General features: G+C 34.2%; 1 protein-coding gene across 4 annotated transcripts in view; it reads left to right on the plus strand.

The window, feature by feature from the left end:
- The window catches only part of CPNE8 (copine 8), a 94,920-nt gene that overhangs the window by 20,169 nt on the left and 57,102 nt on the right, over positions 1–17,649 (plus strand). For all 4 annotated transcript variants that reach the window (XM_021384639.1, XM_021384642.1, XM_021384640.1 and 1 more), the window contains exons 3-6: positions 2,020–2,066; positions 11,581–11,684; positions 14,461–14,500; positions 15,290–15,366. In XM_021384639.1, coding sequence (XP_021240314.1) covers positions 2,020–2,066; positions 11,581–11,684; positions 14,461–14,500; positions 15,290–15,366 — 268 coding nt within the window. The remainder of the gene's footprint in view (positions 1–2,019; positions 2,067–11,580; positions 11,685–14,460; positions 14,501–15,289; positions 15,367–17,649) is intronic.

Here is a 17,649-nt window from a genome sequence, read left to right on the forward strand (position 1 = left end):
TTTTTTGTTGGACAGCTACGATGCACAATTGTTACTTGATTTACTGTATTAACACTAATACACAGGGCAGCATGTAGTACAAAAAACAAAGCAGGAAATCAATGATGAAAGATTATTACGTTTAGGAAAAATCTAGACAATAGAAATATTTGAATAGCAGAAGTGCACATTATCTATAAAGAGTGGCTTTTTCTACAAATGAATTTCAGTTGTATTCTCAAGTGAGTTTATAGATATGAGAAGTTTTTAATGGAAAACTTAGATTGAAGACCTCAGCAAAATGGATGAAATCTGCAGTTATATCTGCTTTTGAAATTAGTAAGACATCTGCCTTCTTGGAAACCACTACTGAAGATAGAAAATATTAATCACTGCTGAATTGGTGTTATTTGTTTAAAGAAGAGTTGCTAGTGGGGAAAGTGGAAGGGAAATTTGAGAGAGTATGTGATTTCATGTTAGCACTAGGGGTATTTCCAGAGAATATTTCTTAGTTTGTTTTTATATGTGGAAACTTCCTTTGACAACATCTCTCACATCTGCCAGGATTATCTTGACACAGATCTTAATAGATACAAAGATTAGTCAGAAATGTAGTAACCTTTGGACATCTCCATAGCTGATTTTATAGCTTCCATTTCATCCTATTTTCCCATTTAACTTCATTCTTTATATAATATAGTCCAGCAATCTTCTCCAAAGAGTGCTGTAAAAATAGGCTCATTGCTTTGGATTCATCCTACTATAATCAGGTACTGAAGCTCATAGTGTGATTGTACAAGGTTTCATTTGAGTGAATGGAGAAAGACAGAGATTGATTTGGATTTTTTTTTAAAAAAGCTTTTTCTTCTACAAGATACCTTATCTGGAAAAAATAAAGTTGAATTGTGTTAACTTTGAAGTCAAGCTGAAATGTTGAACTTGCTTTTTTTTCTGCTCTTCCTAATGTGTTTTTTGTGTATTTTACCTTCCAAGTAAGAAGAAAACATAGTTTGAAGCTTGACTTCATTTCTGCTTAGGTCAGTTGATGGTTCTGACTTTGCTGAGAACAAAACCAGGCTTCTACTTTTATTGTTCAAGACAGACATTCAAAATGGTATTATTTTTGTCTTCTGTTGAAAAATAACAATTGGCACAGGAGAAGAATTTGACAGAGAAAAGTGTGTTTCTGTATTTCCCTTATTTAGGAAATGGTGAGAGTTTCAGGATATCATCTCTTTACAATTGTTAGATACAACTAGTTCAAAACTGTTGAAAATGAAGTTTGCAGTACTCAGTGCAAATGATTTATGCTTATACTGGTACTTAGTGTATGGAAGACCTAATTAACTGTACCCCTGGGATGAAGGCTGCAGATTAATGTGTTGTGGGTTCTGTATTAGAAGTGCGAATCTGTAAGCACTGTGAAGCTATTGAGATTACGCTTCTTGATGTTTCAAACATAGCTTAGATACATAGATGTAATTGATTCAATTTTTATTAGGTTTTAATATAAAAAAAAGAGATACTTATGCAATATTCTTAAGTATGTGAGAAGGACTTACAGCAGAAAAAGAAGAATACCTGAAGAATTATTTTTTCCTTTTTCCACTTCTATTTCCTGTCTCTTTCTAGTAGGGACCTCATTTGTTTTTATTTTAATTCTCTCATTTCCTGAAAGAAGAAATAATTTAGGGTAATTATGCACTGGATTAACTAGGATAGTTAGAAAATCCACATTTAACAAAAACCTGCTTTTATCCAATTTTACTCGTAAGGATTTTAGGTGATTTGCTGGAGGCCAGCCTTAAGTGTCACCTTCCATTTTAGAACATTAGAACTCTATTTCGTAGTTCATTGCGGCAGCAGCGAGACCATATTGTCACTGATCTGGGGAGGCATACTGGAAGCTGAGGGGCAACACTAATATTTGATTTTCCAAGTTAATAGTTTTGGCAGCAAAACTGTCTACAAAATCAGCTTGTTTAATTAAAAAGAAACCATTCAATTCTGAAAATGATCAATTTTTATTTCCTTCCACAGTCTGCGTTTTGTACACACAAGCCATTGGAAACAAAGAATGGAGAGAGGTAAGATATATATACACACGCATGTATCAACTTTTGTAGTATATTTAATGCTTGGCATTTGCCCAGAGGAAGGAATGTCATAGCCTCTTGAATGCCGTGCTAACCAATAGTAATCCTATATCCCAGTAAGGAATACCTAGTCACATTGTTCTCAGTTTTCATATCTGTATCCCATTTATTCATTGAAAGGGAAAGCAAAATAAAATATGTAATTCTTCTGTTTGATACTCTTCATGAGATATGAAGTCAGACTATCAATCTGAACAAGGTTTGTGAATACCAAGAGAGGAGGATTCTCAAACAGTACAAGATCTGCGGAAAGATATAGCTGTTGTGATGCCTGGGATCAGCAAGAGTAACCTACAGTTGATGTAGAGTAGTGTTGGTACAGTGTTTGAGAGAAGCTAGGTCCTGCTGAAAAAGTATTGTTCAGCAGGGATTGTTCAGTCTGGAGAAGAGGAGGCTCAGAGGAGACCTTATCGCTCTCTGTAACTACCTGAAGGGAGGTTGTAGTGAGCTGGGAGTCAGTTTCTTCTCTCTTGTAACTAGTGACAGGACGAGGGAGAGTGGCTTCAAGTTGCACCAGGGGAAATTTAGACTGGACATTAGGAAATTCTACTTTTCTGAAAGAGTGGTCAGGTGCTGGAATGGACTGCCCAGGGAGGTGATTGAGTCACCGCCCCTGAAGGTGTTCAAGAAACATTTAGATATAGTGTTGAGAGACATGGTTTAGTGGGGTTATTGGTGGTAGGTGGATGGTTGGACTGGATGATCTTGTAGGTCTTTTCCAACCTAGCTAATTCTATGATTCTATGATTCTAAGAAGGTAAATCAAATATGTCTAAATTAGATAAATACAGCATGTCAACATATATATCCTATAACTGTCTCCCTGTACTTAGTTATCAAATTCTTTTTCCTTTAATGTTATTCTTTGAAAGAAGTGAAAGTGTTAGAGGATGGGTGGTCATCTTTCCCTTCTCCTCATGGAACGTACTTTTTAGCTGCCTTATAGAGAGGATTGATAGTTACTTAAAGAGCCATGAGAGGAATGAACTATCTTGCTATTGTTCACTGTAAAAAAGAGCAGCTGTGATATTCTTGTTTTCAGAACTGATATTTTTTGTGTTTGCTGCTGTCTGAAGGGGACAGGGGTACAGAAACCAGACCTCTTCCCTTATTTTTGCTGTCCTTGTTAGTTTTCTGGAGAAACATAATTTTTGCTGAAACTTCCATTCTGTCACCCTTAGGGAATTGAATTTGTCTCTGTCTTGGACAAAAGCTCATCATCTGTAGTTAACTTACTGCTCTCTCTGGTTCTGTATTATTTACCAGACGTGCTTTCAGTATGCCTACAGGATCACATTCCTCTCATGATTTCTGTAAAGAAATGTCAGACTGAAGACCTAAGTGGGAACTCTCTAATCTTAACTAAATTGTCAGAAGTAATGGATGTGCACAGAGTTCTATATGTCTGGACAGCTAACCCTGAAAACAGAGGAGCCTTTAGGCATTCAAGTGCCTGTAAGTGGCTCAGTGCAGCTGTGTAGTGAAGTCATTAAGTTATCCAGGTACTTTCTTGGTCTAGGATGAACAGGATTTATTTGTGAGAAATACTTTTTGTTGTTGTTGTCTAAGATTGATGTGTGATTCTGTGGAATTTTCATTCTATTCTGTTGTAACTGTTAAAATAGGTATTAACCATTTTACTTACTGTAATTGTCCTGACAGTCAAATTATAACGTTATCACCTCACTTAAAAAATGTTCCATGAGACGTTTGTGGGTTGCTTTAGGAGACTGTGAATGGAAAAACGCATCTGCTCTCCTTTTTAATAGATCCTAGTTTGTAATGGTTGAAGTAAGCTACCACCTTACAGCTTTGTATTGTTTGGTGCAAAATAGGATAGTGTGCTCGAATTGTATCTTCTCAGTGATGAGGGAGTGCATGTGGTTACGGTATCATGTGCCCATTTAGGAATTGCACTGTTTAAAATATGCTTTCAACAAGAGCGTTGATAGGAAATCTTACCTTTTTTTTTCCACTCTTAAAACACAGTTATCTTGTCTGTCATCTAGGTATAGGTATTTACAAGTCCTTCGACTGTTTAAACTATTTATAGTTAGTGAAAAAAGATAACTTCCTTAGGGCAGTTAATCATATCTAATTTAGATGTCCACAGTAGATTAGATGAATCATTCTTTAGAAATGCCTCCAAGTGATAATCAAAAGCCAACACTTCTACTACATTGGATGTAAAGTTCAGTGAATAGAATCCTGTTCCTATTAGCTGTTATGACAGTCAAAATTTCAGAGGTTGTCACAATAGAAGGACTGAGTCAGGATTGCATTTTGTATGTTATGGTGTATGATACTTATACCAGTGGTAAAATATAAAGCAGTAGGTAGAAAATTAGTTGATAATGTACATTGGATGGATAATCACGTCTTTATTTTTGTGCTTTTTCTGTCAGCTGTGGTGAGTGCAGTTATACTGTGTTTCACTGTCTGTGTATGTGTCATATTGTTGCATTAAAACACTTGTTTAATATTTCATGAGCTCGCAGAGGTAGAACCCACCTGCAACTGTATGGAGAAGAGAAAACTAGAAGGCAAATAACAAGACCCTGATAATATATGTGGACATTAAAGAATGGTGTTCAGTCGTGTCAACATACTTAACTTTTTTTTCTATTTTTTATCTTTTTATTCATAATTATCTTGTTTCTTTTGCCTAATGATTTTCTTTCAAAGACTACAGAATATGCCTGGGGATCATAAACTTACTAAATCATTTCATAATCTCCATAATTTCCCTAGTGCTCTATTCTATCAATGTGCTTTTTTCCCCCTCAGCTAGGATATCTGAGTTGATTCAATAGAGTAGTTAAATCAAGCCCTCTATTTAATTTCTGAGTAGATGTGTTCTGGGCATTGACTCCAGTTTGCCCATGGTACAGATTCCAGTGTTTTACTCAGTGTTATTCTTGTACACCAAATCCTCAGCAAACAATTAAAATGTTTAGTTCTCAGTTTAATAGGCTGTTATTTTTCAAAACAGTTTTTCTGTCATTACTTGCAGTGTGATCATTAGGTACTTCCACTGGTAGAATTAGCAACAAATGCATCATCAGAATCTAATCTTTGGTTTTAAAAACACTCTACTTCACCTTACTTTGTGAGGACATACACAAAATATGGCAAAGTATAACTTACTGCCATCTGTAGAAGACTTAAATAATATTTTGGAAGTATGTGAATTTCTTGACTTCAAAGGGGATGTTAATTGTGAAAAACAGAGCAGTTAAAAGTCAAATGTTAAGTAAATAATAGAAATTGGTGAAATACTTCAGCAATGGAAATTCTACTGGTAATATCCGCCACTGGTAAGGTGCAATTCTGTAAAAATCTATTTGTTTTGCCCCTTTATTATTTCAGTCCTTGTTCTAGATCATTTAGGAAGGTGCTGTATGCATGAGTCAGTCACAGGAACTTGTTGGAACCTCGCAAGAAGTTTTCATCCAGAAAATAGACTTTTATTTTTACATTTTCTTTCCTATATGCTAATAACTCAGTAAATTATTGTAATAATATAAATATTTATTAGTAAATGATAATTAAACTATTATGTTAATAAATTGATCTTCAAGATGAGTATATTCTCCCCTTCTACTGTAAGATTTTATGTGACCTACTTGATTTTGCTCAAAGTGGACACTTAGTCATATGTTTAGTGATTATGTATTTCACTGTAGCATCTACAATGCCATTACTGTTTTCACCCTAATAAGATACACTTTCGAGTTTTCCATGAGTAAAATTCAGAGGCTGTCCTAATAGAAATGATAGACTAGATACTTTTTAATCAACACTTATTGGGATTATTTTTTAAGAGTACTAGTGAAAGTTTCTTTGCTACAATAATTTATATCCACTTTAGCAGAGGGCCAGGGTATAAATGGGAATGTGTTTTTTAGCAGCCATGTAAAAAAAGTTTCAGTACATAGAAGCAAGTGATGGAGAGCACTGGAGAAGCCTACACTATCCCAATAAAGAAGAAAGAATAACTTCTCCTATTGTGTGATATTCAGTTCAGTGAGCAGATTTCTAGAAGGAAGCAACGGTATGAGGGAATAAAGGAAGTAATCTTCTTCTCAAGAAACTCATGTGTCCTTTCAAGCAAACTGTTTATGTAAAAAAGCCAAAGCACAGAAAAAAAAGCCAAAGCACAGGAATCAGTTCTATATTTTATATGCTTACAGTTGTATGACCATCAGTTAAAAAGTGGTACTTAGAAATCACTGGAGTTTGAACACAGAGTACACGTATCTCATATGAATGTCTGCATGTGTGTGTTAGAAGCAGGTTGTTTTACAGAACATTTTATGACTGTGCTTTTTCTGTAGTAAATTTGTGAATTTTTCAGTTTTTTTTTTCCTTGTAGCCTCTAATTCTGATTATTTGAGTCTGTTGGTCATATATATGTATAAGAATAAATTATTTTGTTATTTCTTCCCCACAATTCAAGTTTCTTATTTGTTCTGTTAACATGCTGTCGAGCTAGATTATAAAACATGAGATTAGGATTATTTTTTCTTGTGTCTTCATATGCAGTTGTGTGTGGGAAATTTCCAGTGGACACTTCTACTTGGAGCTTCCTAAAGAAATTTCAAAAAAAGAACTTACAACCAAGCACCTAGTGATAGTTTAAACCATTCCTTAGTTAATTATTTTCCTAGAACTTTTAAAAGAATACAGGGTTCTGTCTGTTCACATTTCAGGGAAGATTTCTAAAAGAAGAATTACTAAAGAGAAAAGTAATGGATTATTAAAGGACTAGATAAAGTATGCTACACTAAAAAACTCACATTATTTGCCTAATGAAAGAGTAGATTAGGGATAATTGTAATCTGTTATTAATAGAATAATGTAAACTATTAGTATAAACACTAAGAACTTAAATTTCATAATGGAAAACATTTGCATCTAAAAAAGAAATAAAAGATCCAAAAAATAGGAAAGGAAATGAGATAAAATCAGGAAAAAAAAACCAAGGAATTTTTCAGAACACATGTAATTACTTATTGGATCAACTTTACTGCAACTGTAGTAAAACTTAATGCATTTTAAAAACCGAAAAAAGATGTCTTAATAAATGTTATTCTCAAGTTCAATTACAGCCATAAGGTTGAAGTAAGAATGCATTCTGAATTCTTATGGAAAGTGGTTAGCAAGTGGTTGGATTAGGTCATTGTAGTTCCTTTATATCTTCTGATTGGGAAATACAGAATAGATAGTGGTCTTAACTAACTCGCTAGTCTTCTGTAACTCTTGTATCAAAATGAAGCTTATGATTTTCCATTAACCTCAAAGCCCCTTGGGATGGATCACTAAATTGAGATGGTATAAAAATTAAGATGACTAAATAAATAAATAAAATTCCTTTCTATGAGGAGAACTTGCATTAGGAGGTGGCAAAGACTCTCCATCTTGGGAAATACAAAAAATGAAAGCTTTTCTTGATTTTTTTTTCAAGTTTTTTTTCCCCATTTAATTAGTTAAATTGATTTTTTTACACTCTTGAATGACATTTCTAAAGTTATTTGTGTGTTGGCCATGTTAAGATTTTAGCTCTACACAGCTGTTAGTGGGGAAACTAGGCCATGAAGGGAACTAATTAATTAGCTGCTATGCTACTAGTTCTAATGGATTATAGAAATAACCTGTTCTACTTTAAAAAGCCATAGTTAATATGGAAAAGAGATTTAAAAAGATGAAGCTTTGTTTATCTTACTAAAAATATAGCCTGATGATTTTTAGAGGCCAGTATTTTAATGTCATCTATTAGATAAATTTTAATAGTCATCCTACAAGTAATTATATTAATTTAATACAACCAGACTGTTTAAGTAACCCTCTGAAAAAAATAAATAGATAAAAAAACTGAACCTTAACATAAGAAAAGTAATTTAAAATTAAGTACAAGTTAGCTGTGGTACTGAATTCAATCTTCTGAGTTTTGTAAGAATTTCACTGTAAAGGTAGCAGTGTAACACACATTGTCGAGCCTCCTCTGGTCTCAGTGATTTTATCAGCACCGTGCTGTGTATTTATCTTCTTTCCTCTTTTCCTGATAGGCTTCTGTCATGGCTCTCAAATCAAGTCCAAAACATTTCCCAGATGTAACATGGGTTTTGGTTTAAATGGAATATTGTTTTCTAGAAAGAAGAAAACAAATTTGGAGGGACTGAAACTGCCTATACATTTGCTATATTATCTTGTTTTTAAAAATTAACTGACTTTACCATTCTATAAGTAATAAATATTTTTCCTTTTGAAGTAACTTTTCTTTCAGATTCGTACATGGAGCTATTTCTAATGAAACTCTAAAACTTAGAAACCCAGTACATGACATGGTCATGAAATAATTTAGGTGAAAGGAACCTTTATGTTATTCAGCCTCCAACTAATCTCCTGTATCATGTTAATCAGCCTCCTGTTTCAAGCAAAACTGTCTTCATGATTATGTCAGGTTGCTCAAGGCCTTTCCCAAATCATGCCTGAAAAACTCTAGTGGCAGAGACTACACAGCTCTCTGGGTGACCTATTCCAGAGCTTAATCACTCATTTTGGAGGCTTGTTTCGCTTTATCCCATCATAACTTTCTTTGTTTTCACTTGTGATAGAAGTCTCTTTTCGTTGTGTTCTCTGAACTGTCTGGCTTTGTCTTCTACAATGCTGCTTAGGTACTGTAGGATGGCAGTGGCAATAGATCTTCCCTTAACCTTCTCCTCTCCAAGCTGAAGAAACCAAACTCCATGAGCTTTTCCTCATGGAATGTGTTCCAGCCTGCTGATCAGTTTTCTTAGCATCCAGTGAGTGGGAGACTAGCTAGCAGACCTTTACATTAAAGCCTCAGGTACAGAGGTTCATGTCTCTTATGTGTTATAAGCATTATAAGAACACTGTATGGAATTTCTTGATGAGTGAAAGTCAGGTCTTCAACATAGCATCTTGAAGCTTGGAGCAGTGTGGAATATGCTTGAGGATTGCATCCTTGGGTGAAGAACAGCCTTATATTTGAAAATTGAACGTTCAGGATGGACAGTTCAACAGCAGAGCAAACAGTCTGTATAGTCTGTCTACAGATAGTGAAAGTCATGCATTTTAACACCATCTTTCTCTATTCTTTTATTCTCTTAGTCCATTTACTATCCCTCAAGTGAATGACATGTTCTGAAATTCTTGAGAGCAATTTTTTATTGGGCTTGTCAAGTAAAGAATTGTTTGTTCCTACTCCAACAAGAGCAGTCCACTCAAGAGTGACCTCTATCTGAATTTCATTATTTTAGAAAGTCTGGATCAATGTAAGGAGGGACAGGGCTTTGCTGACCTTACTGCGTTTGCCAGTTTTGTTTTCAGGACCTTCTCCAACTACCCATCCAATCTTTGGCACATCTGTTTCTCCCTATAGTACTCTTCTTTCAGAGTCACAGTCGCATTCTTCACAGAATCATTTAGGTTGGAAAAGACCTTAAAGATAATTAAGTTCAACTGTTGACCTAACCTTCCGAGTCCTCTCATTTAAGCCATGTCTCTTAGTTCTGCATCCATGCATATATTAAATGCTGCCAGGCATTTAATGTAGATACTTCATCCTATTACTTGTCACCTGAGAAAAGAGACTAACATCCTCCCCACTGCATTCTCTTCTCAGGTGGTTGTAGAGACTAAGTAACCCCAGTTCTGTCAGTTGCTCCTCATCTCTCTTGTTTTCTAGTCCTTCACCAGCTTCGTTGCTCTTCTCTGCACATGCTCAAACAGCTCTGTGTCCTTTGGGGTGCATTAAACATAGCATAGACAGCCAGTCAAAACAGGTGATGCTGCCTCTTGACACTATATTTAGCCATTGGTGTGGCCTCACCTTGAATATTCTGTACAGTTCTGAGCTCCACAATGAAAAAATATGTCAGTGTCCTGACTTCTTTCATAGAAGTGCTGGGATATGAATACGTCTGAATAATACTGTCACGATTGAACATCTCACAGCATAACAAAGTGAACTTACCTAACAGAATTTGAGCATGCTATTTAAAGATGCAAATCACTACTGTGTCACTTCTGAGGATTGTTCCTGTTTCTGAGACTATCTAATGCCATGTCTTGAAGATGTGTTAACTTCTGTTGAATATTTAATTGTTCCTGAGGTGGGTGATTGCTTTTCACAAGGTAGTCATGCTCTAAGATACAGACTCACTTCTCCAGATGACCAGTGTGAATGAGTGGTGTTGGAAGTTATTTGGGCATTGTAAGAGGAAAAATAGTTACTGAAAGTAATTGAATTTATTTAAATCAAAGAAATAATGTCTCTGTAGTTCTTTACTATTTTGTTTTAATGAGAATCAAGTAATTAAAGGAAATTCCTGAGTTTTGAGAGGAAGGGACAGCAGAGTATGCTCTTGTCCATTCATACCATGTAGATGTTAGTTTAAATATTCAGTGCTCCAGTTAGAAACTTGGGCTCTTTGTGGTGGCTACATTCACACCTGTGATATGAAAACTTAAAAAAAAATTCTCAAAAAACTTCAGTTAGAAGAAAATAACTGTCTTTATTCTTTCCTTGTCCATGTTTATGGGTTTAATTCAGTCTGTCAGTTAAGCAGTTGGCAGTCTTTGACTTGCTGGAAGATTGGAGTCGCAGACTGCAGTTTTGAGAAGCTACTAACGATGATCTTTCAGGAAAGTGTCAGTGACCTTTTCAATAGTTCTATTAAAATGTCTTGATATATTCAATATGTAGGACAAAATGAATTGCTCATGTCATTAACACTTTTGTTTTGCTTTCTGTTTCAAAAGTACGTCTTGAAAGAACAGCTAAAACACAGAACTGTAGTTTTATGATCAGTTATTTATATCTGTGATGCTTATGAACTGAAGTCAATCAAAAGTTATTTTTTTTCATCTAAAATATTTTCAGCTCATCAAGAACTTGGTGTAAACACCAAGGGAAAAAAAAGCATTTTGCAGAAAGCTCAGAGATTACATGTAAAAAGAGAGCTGAACAAAGGTGAAATAGGAGTAGGATAGTGCAAAAATGATACACTTCTAATGGAAGAACTATGTTCTCTGATATTTAAATCTACCTGAAATAAGCAGTCTTTGTAAGCTTTTATTTGCTGTTGTCTTTTCTGAGGGAAAAGTGGGTTTTCGTGCTACTGAATTTCTTACTCAAATTTTCCTGGATTCTGATTGACTTTGGGAGCTGATGTTCATAAAGTTTTTACCGTATAACACAGGGCATGCACTACCCTTCATGTTGATCTATGAGTTCTTCTGCCAGTCTGTCTTCATCCATGGATAACTGGTCTATTCATGTGAACATAATCATTTTCTTTGTTGGCATCTGTTTAAGATAATTTTATAGGCTTTTTCGTATCATACTGCAGGTTTTGGAAGTCTCCTTAATTACAGCTCCTTAAATTACTTGCCTTAAATTGATATTTTTCTTTTACAGTTTGGAAGAACAGAAGTAATTGACAATACTTTAAATCCAGATTTTGTAAGAAAATTTATAATGGACTACTTCTTTGAAGAAAGAGAGAATCTGCGATTTGATTTGTAAGTTCACAGTTTTCGACTCTAATATTACAATATCTGTAAACATATTGAGTTTTGTAAAGCACAAAATTAACTTGAAATAGTACCTCTTGACATTGAACAAATTATTAAACACAATTGATTTAGCACTTCTTCTTCAGAAATAAATACGTATCGTAACAATGACTGAGTTTTAAGAAATTGGTTGGTTCTAACTAATCAAAATATAGTCATACAGTCATTGCTTTCATGATATAGTTTGAAGTGGTTTGCATTTAGAACATTTCTGTCTTGAAGACAGCAAAGCAGAGGGATAAACCCTTCTTCATTTGCCTAAAATCTCCCAGGAAATCTGTGGTAAACCCATTTTTAAGTATTACACTCTTTAGCCTCAATGTGCCATTTTTGTATCTAAGTAGTTGCTTCAAAGCAACTCTTACAATCCCTTGATTTTTATTCTTTTTTGGAGTTTCTGGAATGCAAACCAATCTGTATATTCATCAGGGCATAAAGTAAATAGAGCATTAGTATGGATTTTTCCTATAGTAATAGAAAAAAAGAAGGTATGGTGCCTGATGTGTATGTTAGCAATGTTAATGAACTTACATGTGTTTTTTCTTTTGTGCTGATTTTCTTTTAAGTTGCTTGCAGAGTGTATTGAAATGCTCTTGAATAGCAGTATCTCCTATGTCGTAGATACAAGCAAATAAAAAATCATGTCTGATTGTTTTTAGCTTTAACTGTCTTTTTGTAGCATGTCAGAATGCTGCCTAAGCTAATAAGAACTGTAGGAAGGATGAGTATGGGAGAAAAAGTACTACTGTATCCAACGTGCAGGTAGAAGCTAGCTGTTTGCGTCTGGACTTCAACTGCTGAAGGAGCGAAATGAATGCCAAGATAGATTGCAGAGTGCTTCTGGGTGGCTAGATGCAGTTGTTTTCATCTTCACTGTGAAAACCTGGTGTTCATTTTTTTTCCCAATTTTTTTTCTTAGAATTTGGATGCAGTATCATTAAATCTACTGAGTATAACTGTTTCCTGCTGTTTAAGTTATCTTTTAGTATGAGTTAGTCACTGTGAAATAGTGGTTTCCCCTCCAAGCTCAGATGAAGCATTTCAGAAGTTTCACAGTCGGGGCTGTGTAGGAATCCTGATTTGGCTATCTGTTGTTCCTTGTAGGCTGCATGTATGTTATGGGAGGAGAAAGTGCAATAGAAGAGCAAAAGAAATGAAGTAAGGAAAAGAATGTTAGGCTCAGTTGAAGCAAAGAAAGAAAAGTCTGTAAAGAACTTCTGAATAAGCGTAGTCTGAAAAAGTACTTGGAGCTGACGGGAAAGTCAGTCTCCTATTTGATTCTTCATGTATTCAGAGAAGTGGACTTTTGTTTGTTTACCTACAAAAAGCTGTAAACATCATATTCTTTACTTACAGGAAAGACCTGCCTGCTCTCTACTGTTGACAGACACAAGTCTGAACTCAGAGCTGAATAACTTTTTTTTTAACACTTGCCTGACCATATAGCCAGTGTGTGATTTCCCTTCAAGGTCCTATTACTGATTGGAAATGAATTAGTGTAGTTAAAGATGTGACTCACAGCTGTTGATGGATTAGAACTCCAATATAGATCGAGAAAGAAGCATCTTTAGAAAGCTTATTTTTGAAATTCCTCATTAAAATTGTGTACTACAGTTGGCCAAAATGTTATTTTTCAAAGAGAGAAAGGCCTGATAGATTTCAACTTCTGGCAGCAAAGAAGAAAAAGGCAGGCATATCTCTGATTCTTGTTCTTATGGTGGTACTGATAAATGAACATGAGCCCCTGCATACATCATATAGGACCAGTGTCTCAGCCTTCTTTCCATTGCTATTTGATGGCTTGTCGCTGATTTTGCCAGTGAAGTATTTTTTTTGTTCCAGTAGCATAGCTAGCCCTGAGGTCAACCTAACAGTTGTTTTTTGTTTGGTTGTTTGTTTCTGTTCAGTTTCACCAGACAGTGTGCAGTTATTATTGTCTTTCTAAAACCATCTGTTAGTGATTCCTTTAGTAATTTTTTCTATTGCCCAAATGTGGCTGGAGTACCAGAGTGTGGGAATTGAAACATGGAGTAAGAGGCTGAGGTGGGATTTGAGAAAACTCTTTCAATTCTGTTACTGAATCAAATGATACAAATATTACTGGGGATTTCTGACAATGAGAGAAGACTGATAGTATAGAGATTAGTATTCACAAAAGGACTTAGTGTATTAAATATTTTTAAAATTTTCTTGAATTCACAGTTGTTTTTTTTAAATCTGACATGATAATGAAAAGAAAACAATGACATTTTCTAGCTGGAGGAAGAAGATTATGATAAAAAGCTGAAAAGAGCAAGTCAAATGCTTGCTAAAAGCAATTTGATTTATTGTTAGTTATTTTTATTTAGTTAGGTAGTTTTTCAGTCATTTGACTAAGATAGTAATTCACAACGTAGTTTGATTTCTGTTAAAAGATTTTGAAATTTTATTCCAATTTTTTTTTTCTAGCTTCCATTGCTCAAACAGGAGTATTAGAATAATTTCTCTTACTAACCTGTACTCTGGAAACAATTTTATTTCAGATAGCCAGTGGACAGTTATCTTGTAATCTGTAATGATTCAATTTGCCTTTCTTACTAGTGAGACTTCCATTCATGTATCTTTTTGTGTAAATTTCACACACTGAAATAGGTGAAAGAACTGTTTGATTTTCATTTTTTTACATTGTCCTCAGATCTGTCATCTGGCAAGTTGGATATAACTTTCTTTTTTGTTTTTAAAGCTACGATGTTGACTCCAAGAGTCCTAATCTATCGAAACATGTAAGTTTTTTCCTGGTTATTACAATTTCTTGTGATGAAATGCTTTAGCTTTCTTAAGTGTATTTATTTTCTTTTGAGTGTAATTAATACCAGATGCTCAGAGAGAATTACAGAGCTTGTGCTCTTGTTAATAACAAGAATAATGCACGTGAGTATAACTTTAATATGATATATTACTATAAAGAGCATATTTAAGCACACGTATACCTTTTCAGGAGTTGAACTGCAGCATAATTTTTTTTTCAATATCCATCCAACACTTTGAAAATCCATTCATATTATGGTGCTTCTTATGTTACAAGAAGATGGAATATGAAAATTACTTGATACAGTAAAATTATAAAAATCAAAAATTAAATTAAATGTCATTAAAGCAATCCTGGATTGTCAATCCAAGATTCTCACAAAGATCCTGCGCAGGCTTGAATTCCTGCCAACATAGTTAACTTTCAAGAAATTGGTAGAATTATTGTACACTCCTTTATAGAAGAGCAATCTATTAAAATGCTCCAATTTATTGAGGAAGGCTTTATAAAGTCTTTGAAGGTTCTTAAGATTCTTAAAACCTTCTTTGAAGGGGAAAGTTGAATTTTTTTTCCATCTCAGTTTCATTTTTCTTGATGAAAAAGGCAATATAAGAACAGTATAGTTACACAATTACTGTTAGGATACAATATTCAGTAGAATGTGATTTACTCTAAAGAAAAGCCTAAATAAATGATAAACTTTTTTTCTTTTTTTCCTCAGTTGAAAACACAATTTCTTAATTCTCTTGTTACTGCTTTTCAGGATTTTTTGGGACAAATGTTCTGTACGCTTGGAGAAATAGTTGGATCACAGGGGAGCAGACTGGAAAAACCAATTGCGTAAGTATGCCATTCTTCAGTGTTGTTTGAATACATACTGCTAAATGAAGTGAGAGTTAGGGTTGGTTTTTTTTGTGTGAGTTCTCATTTTCTAATCCAGAATTTTTGTCAAATTGATTATGTTGTGCATGAGAGATAGTTTAAGTATAATAATCTTAAAAATATTTGCTTTGGTGTTGTAAATAGTTTATTCTTGTCAATCTATACTTAGGAATGACCACTGACATAGTTTTGATTTAGTTCATATCATTGATAAGATTAAATAATTGATTTCTGCTTCTTAAGGAAACACATTTCCAGTGTTTTGACATGACTGGTTATTCTGTAGGTGTCCTCATTTTTTATATTATTATCTTTAGATAGTTACAATACTTTATGATAAAAAGCTCAAGCTCAAAGAGGGTAGATTTAGATTGGATATATGGAAAAAATCTTTTACAGTGAGGGTGGTGAGGCACCAGAACAGGCTGCCTAGGGATGTGGTCGATGCCCCATCCCTGGAGACTTTCAGGGTGACTGGATAAGGCCATGGGCAACCTGGTCTAGCTGTGGTGTCCCTGTTCATTGCAGGGGAGTTGGATTAGATGGCCTTGAGAGGTCCCTTCCAACTCTAAGGATTCTATGATTCTATGATTCTATAATTATATAAATCACCTTTCTGTAAAAATGTGAAATTCCTGGTAACGCTGACATTCCTTAATCTTTACTTTTCGCTTCTGTCTTAATTGTTTTTAAATGATGTCAACTACTAAGAACATGTACACAGTGATAATGTTGCTAATGTTTATTTTCCTTTATTTTCTGAGGAATGTTACCAGTATATTTATAAATGTCTATAAGATGCCCATAGCTTTTTATAATCATCTTTATTTTATATAAATAGCTAGACCTAGAGCTCAGTGCCAGATGAAATAATAACTGTGAAGAATTTCCATCTCTGAAATTCAGTGGGTATTCAGTACTTAACAAAACTAGTGATTTTATTTATTCACTTTAAATGAAGGCATTAGTCCAGGTGAGTCCCTGTCTCAAAGCATCTGTAGACTTAAGATGTGAAAACATGAGTACTTACTTCCTCATTATGTCACCTAAATCTACTAAATTGCTTTGTCCTTGTTAAGGAAGTGATCTTTTTATGTAATAGATCATAAATTTGGACAACTGGGTAGTAACAAGTAACATTATCATAATTAAAGAAAGTTACACTTTTACTTCAGCAAAACAGAAACAAAAAAACAAAAAACAGTTAAAATTGATATAGAATTAGGTTCAGACAAGCACTTGCACAAGCAAAATTTCCTTCAGAAGAAAATGTTATCTTCTTACTAACCTCCTGTCTTGTCCATGGATATGAAACTGTCATGTTGCGTAAATCTGCAAAGAACCTTTCCTTAGGTGTACCCATTTATAATCCAAGTAATAAAATTTACCTTTTCATAGAATCACAGAATTGTTACAACTTCTATAGTACAAGTATAGTACCTTATTTCATTGATTTAAGTATGGATTTAATGTTGACTATCACTCAACATTTACAGAATCATTTGTGCTTAATGAATCTCATCAAAATCCTTTTGATCGCATGGAACGTTGTTATCAAAGCAATATAAGACATTATAAAACTACCAAAGCACTGAGATACCATATCAGAATATCCTCATAACCCACCAAAATGACATTCTAGCCTGCAGATTAACACATCATAAATCTCTATGGCTTTTTGTTCAAACATCAAGGAAGAAAACCCTGTATTTCAAAGACAGACTTTCCTACTTTTATTTTTATTAATGCTAGTAACACAATTTCCAAACAGTAAGTAAAATATTTGCTATTTATCCAACAAAATTTATCAAAAACTTTATATGGTCTATGGATTTTTCTGCTGCTGAGAGGATTTTGTGTCTGCAAACCACTGCTCATAGGGATATACAAATATTTAAAGTGCAAAAGATTTGAGAAATAACTGCGCTATTTATTCCTAAAAAATGCTGTAGTAATTGAAAATAATTTACAATTTTTATCCTAATGTAAGCTACAAATTTAGGTTGGCACACACTAAAAGCAAATATTTAAAGGTATAGCTGGACACTTTATGTGATTAATATTTATTGAATTTAGTATATTTCTTCATTTTGATCAGTTTGTTTTTTTTTAACAGTAGTTGCACTTCTGTGAATGATCATGCATTTGTTTACTGTGCTGTAATGTTCTTGTTACATTTTACTGGGTTCGTTGTGAATAATTTCCTCAATGCTGGTTTCCTTGCAAATCCAGGTGAAGGTT

Source organism: Numida meleagris, chromosome 1, assembly GCF_002078875.1.
Source record: "Numida meleagris isolate 19003 breed g44 Domestic line chromosome 1, NumMel1.0, whole genome shotgun sequence".
NCBI lineage: Eukaryota > Metazoa > Chordata > Aves > Galliformes > Numididae > Numida > Numida meleagris.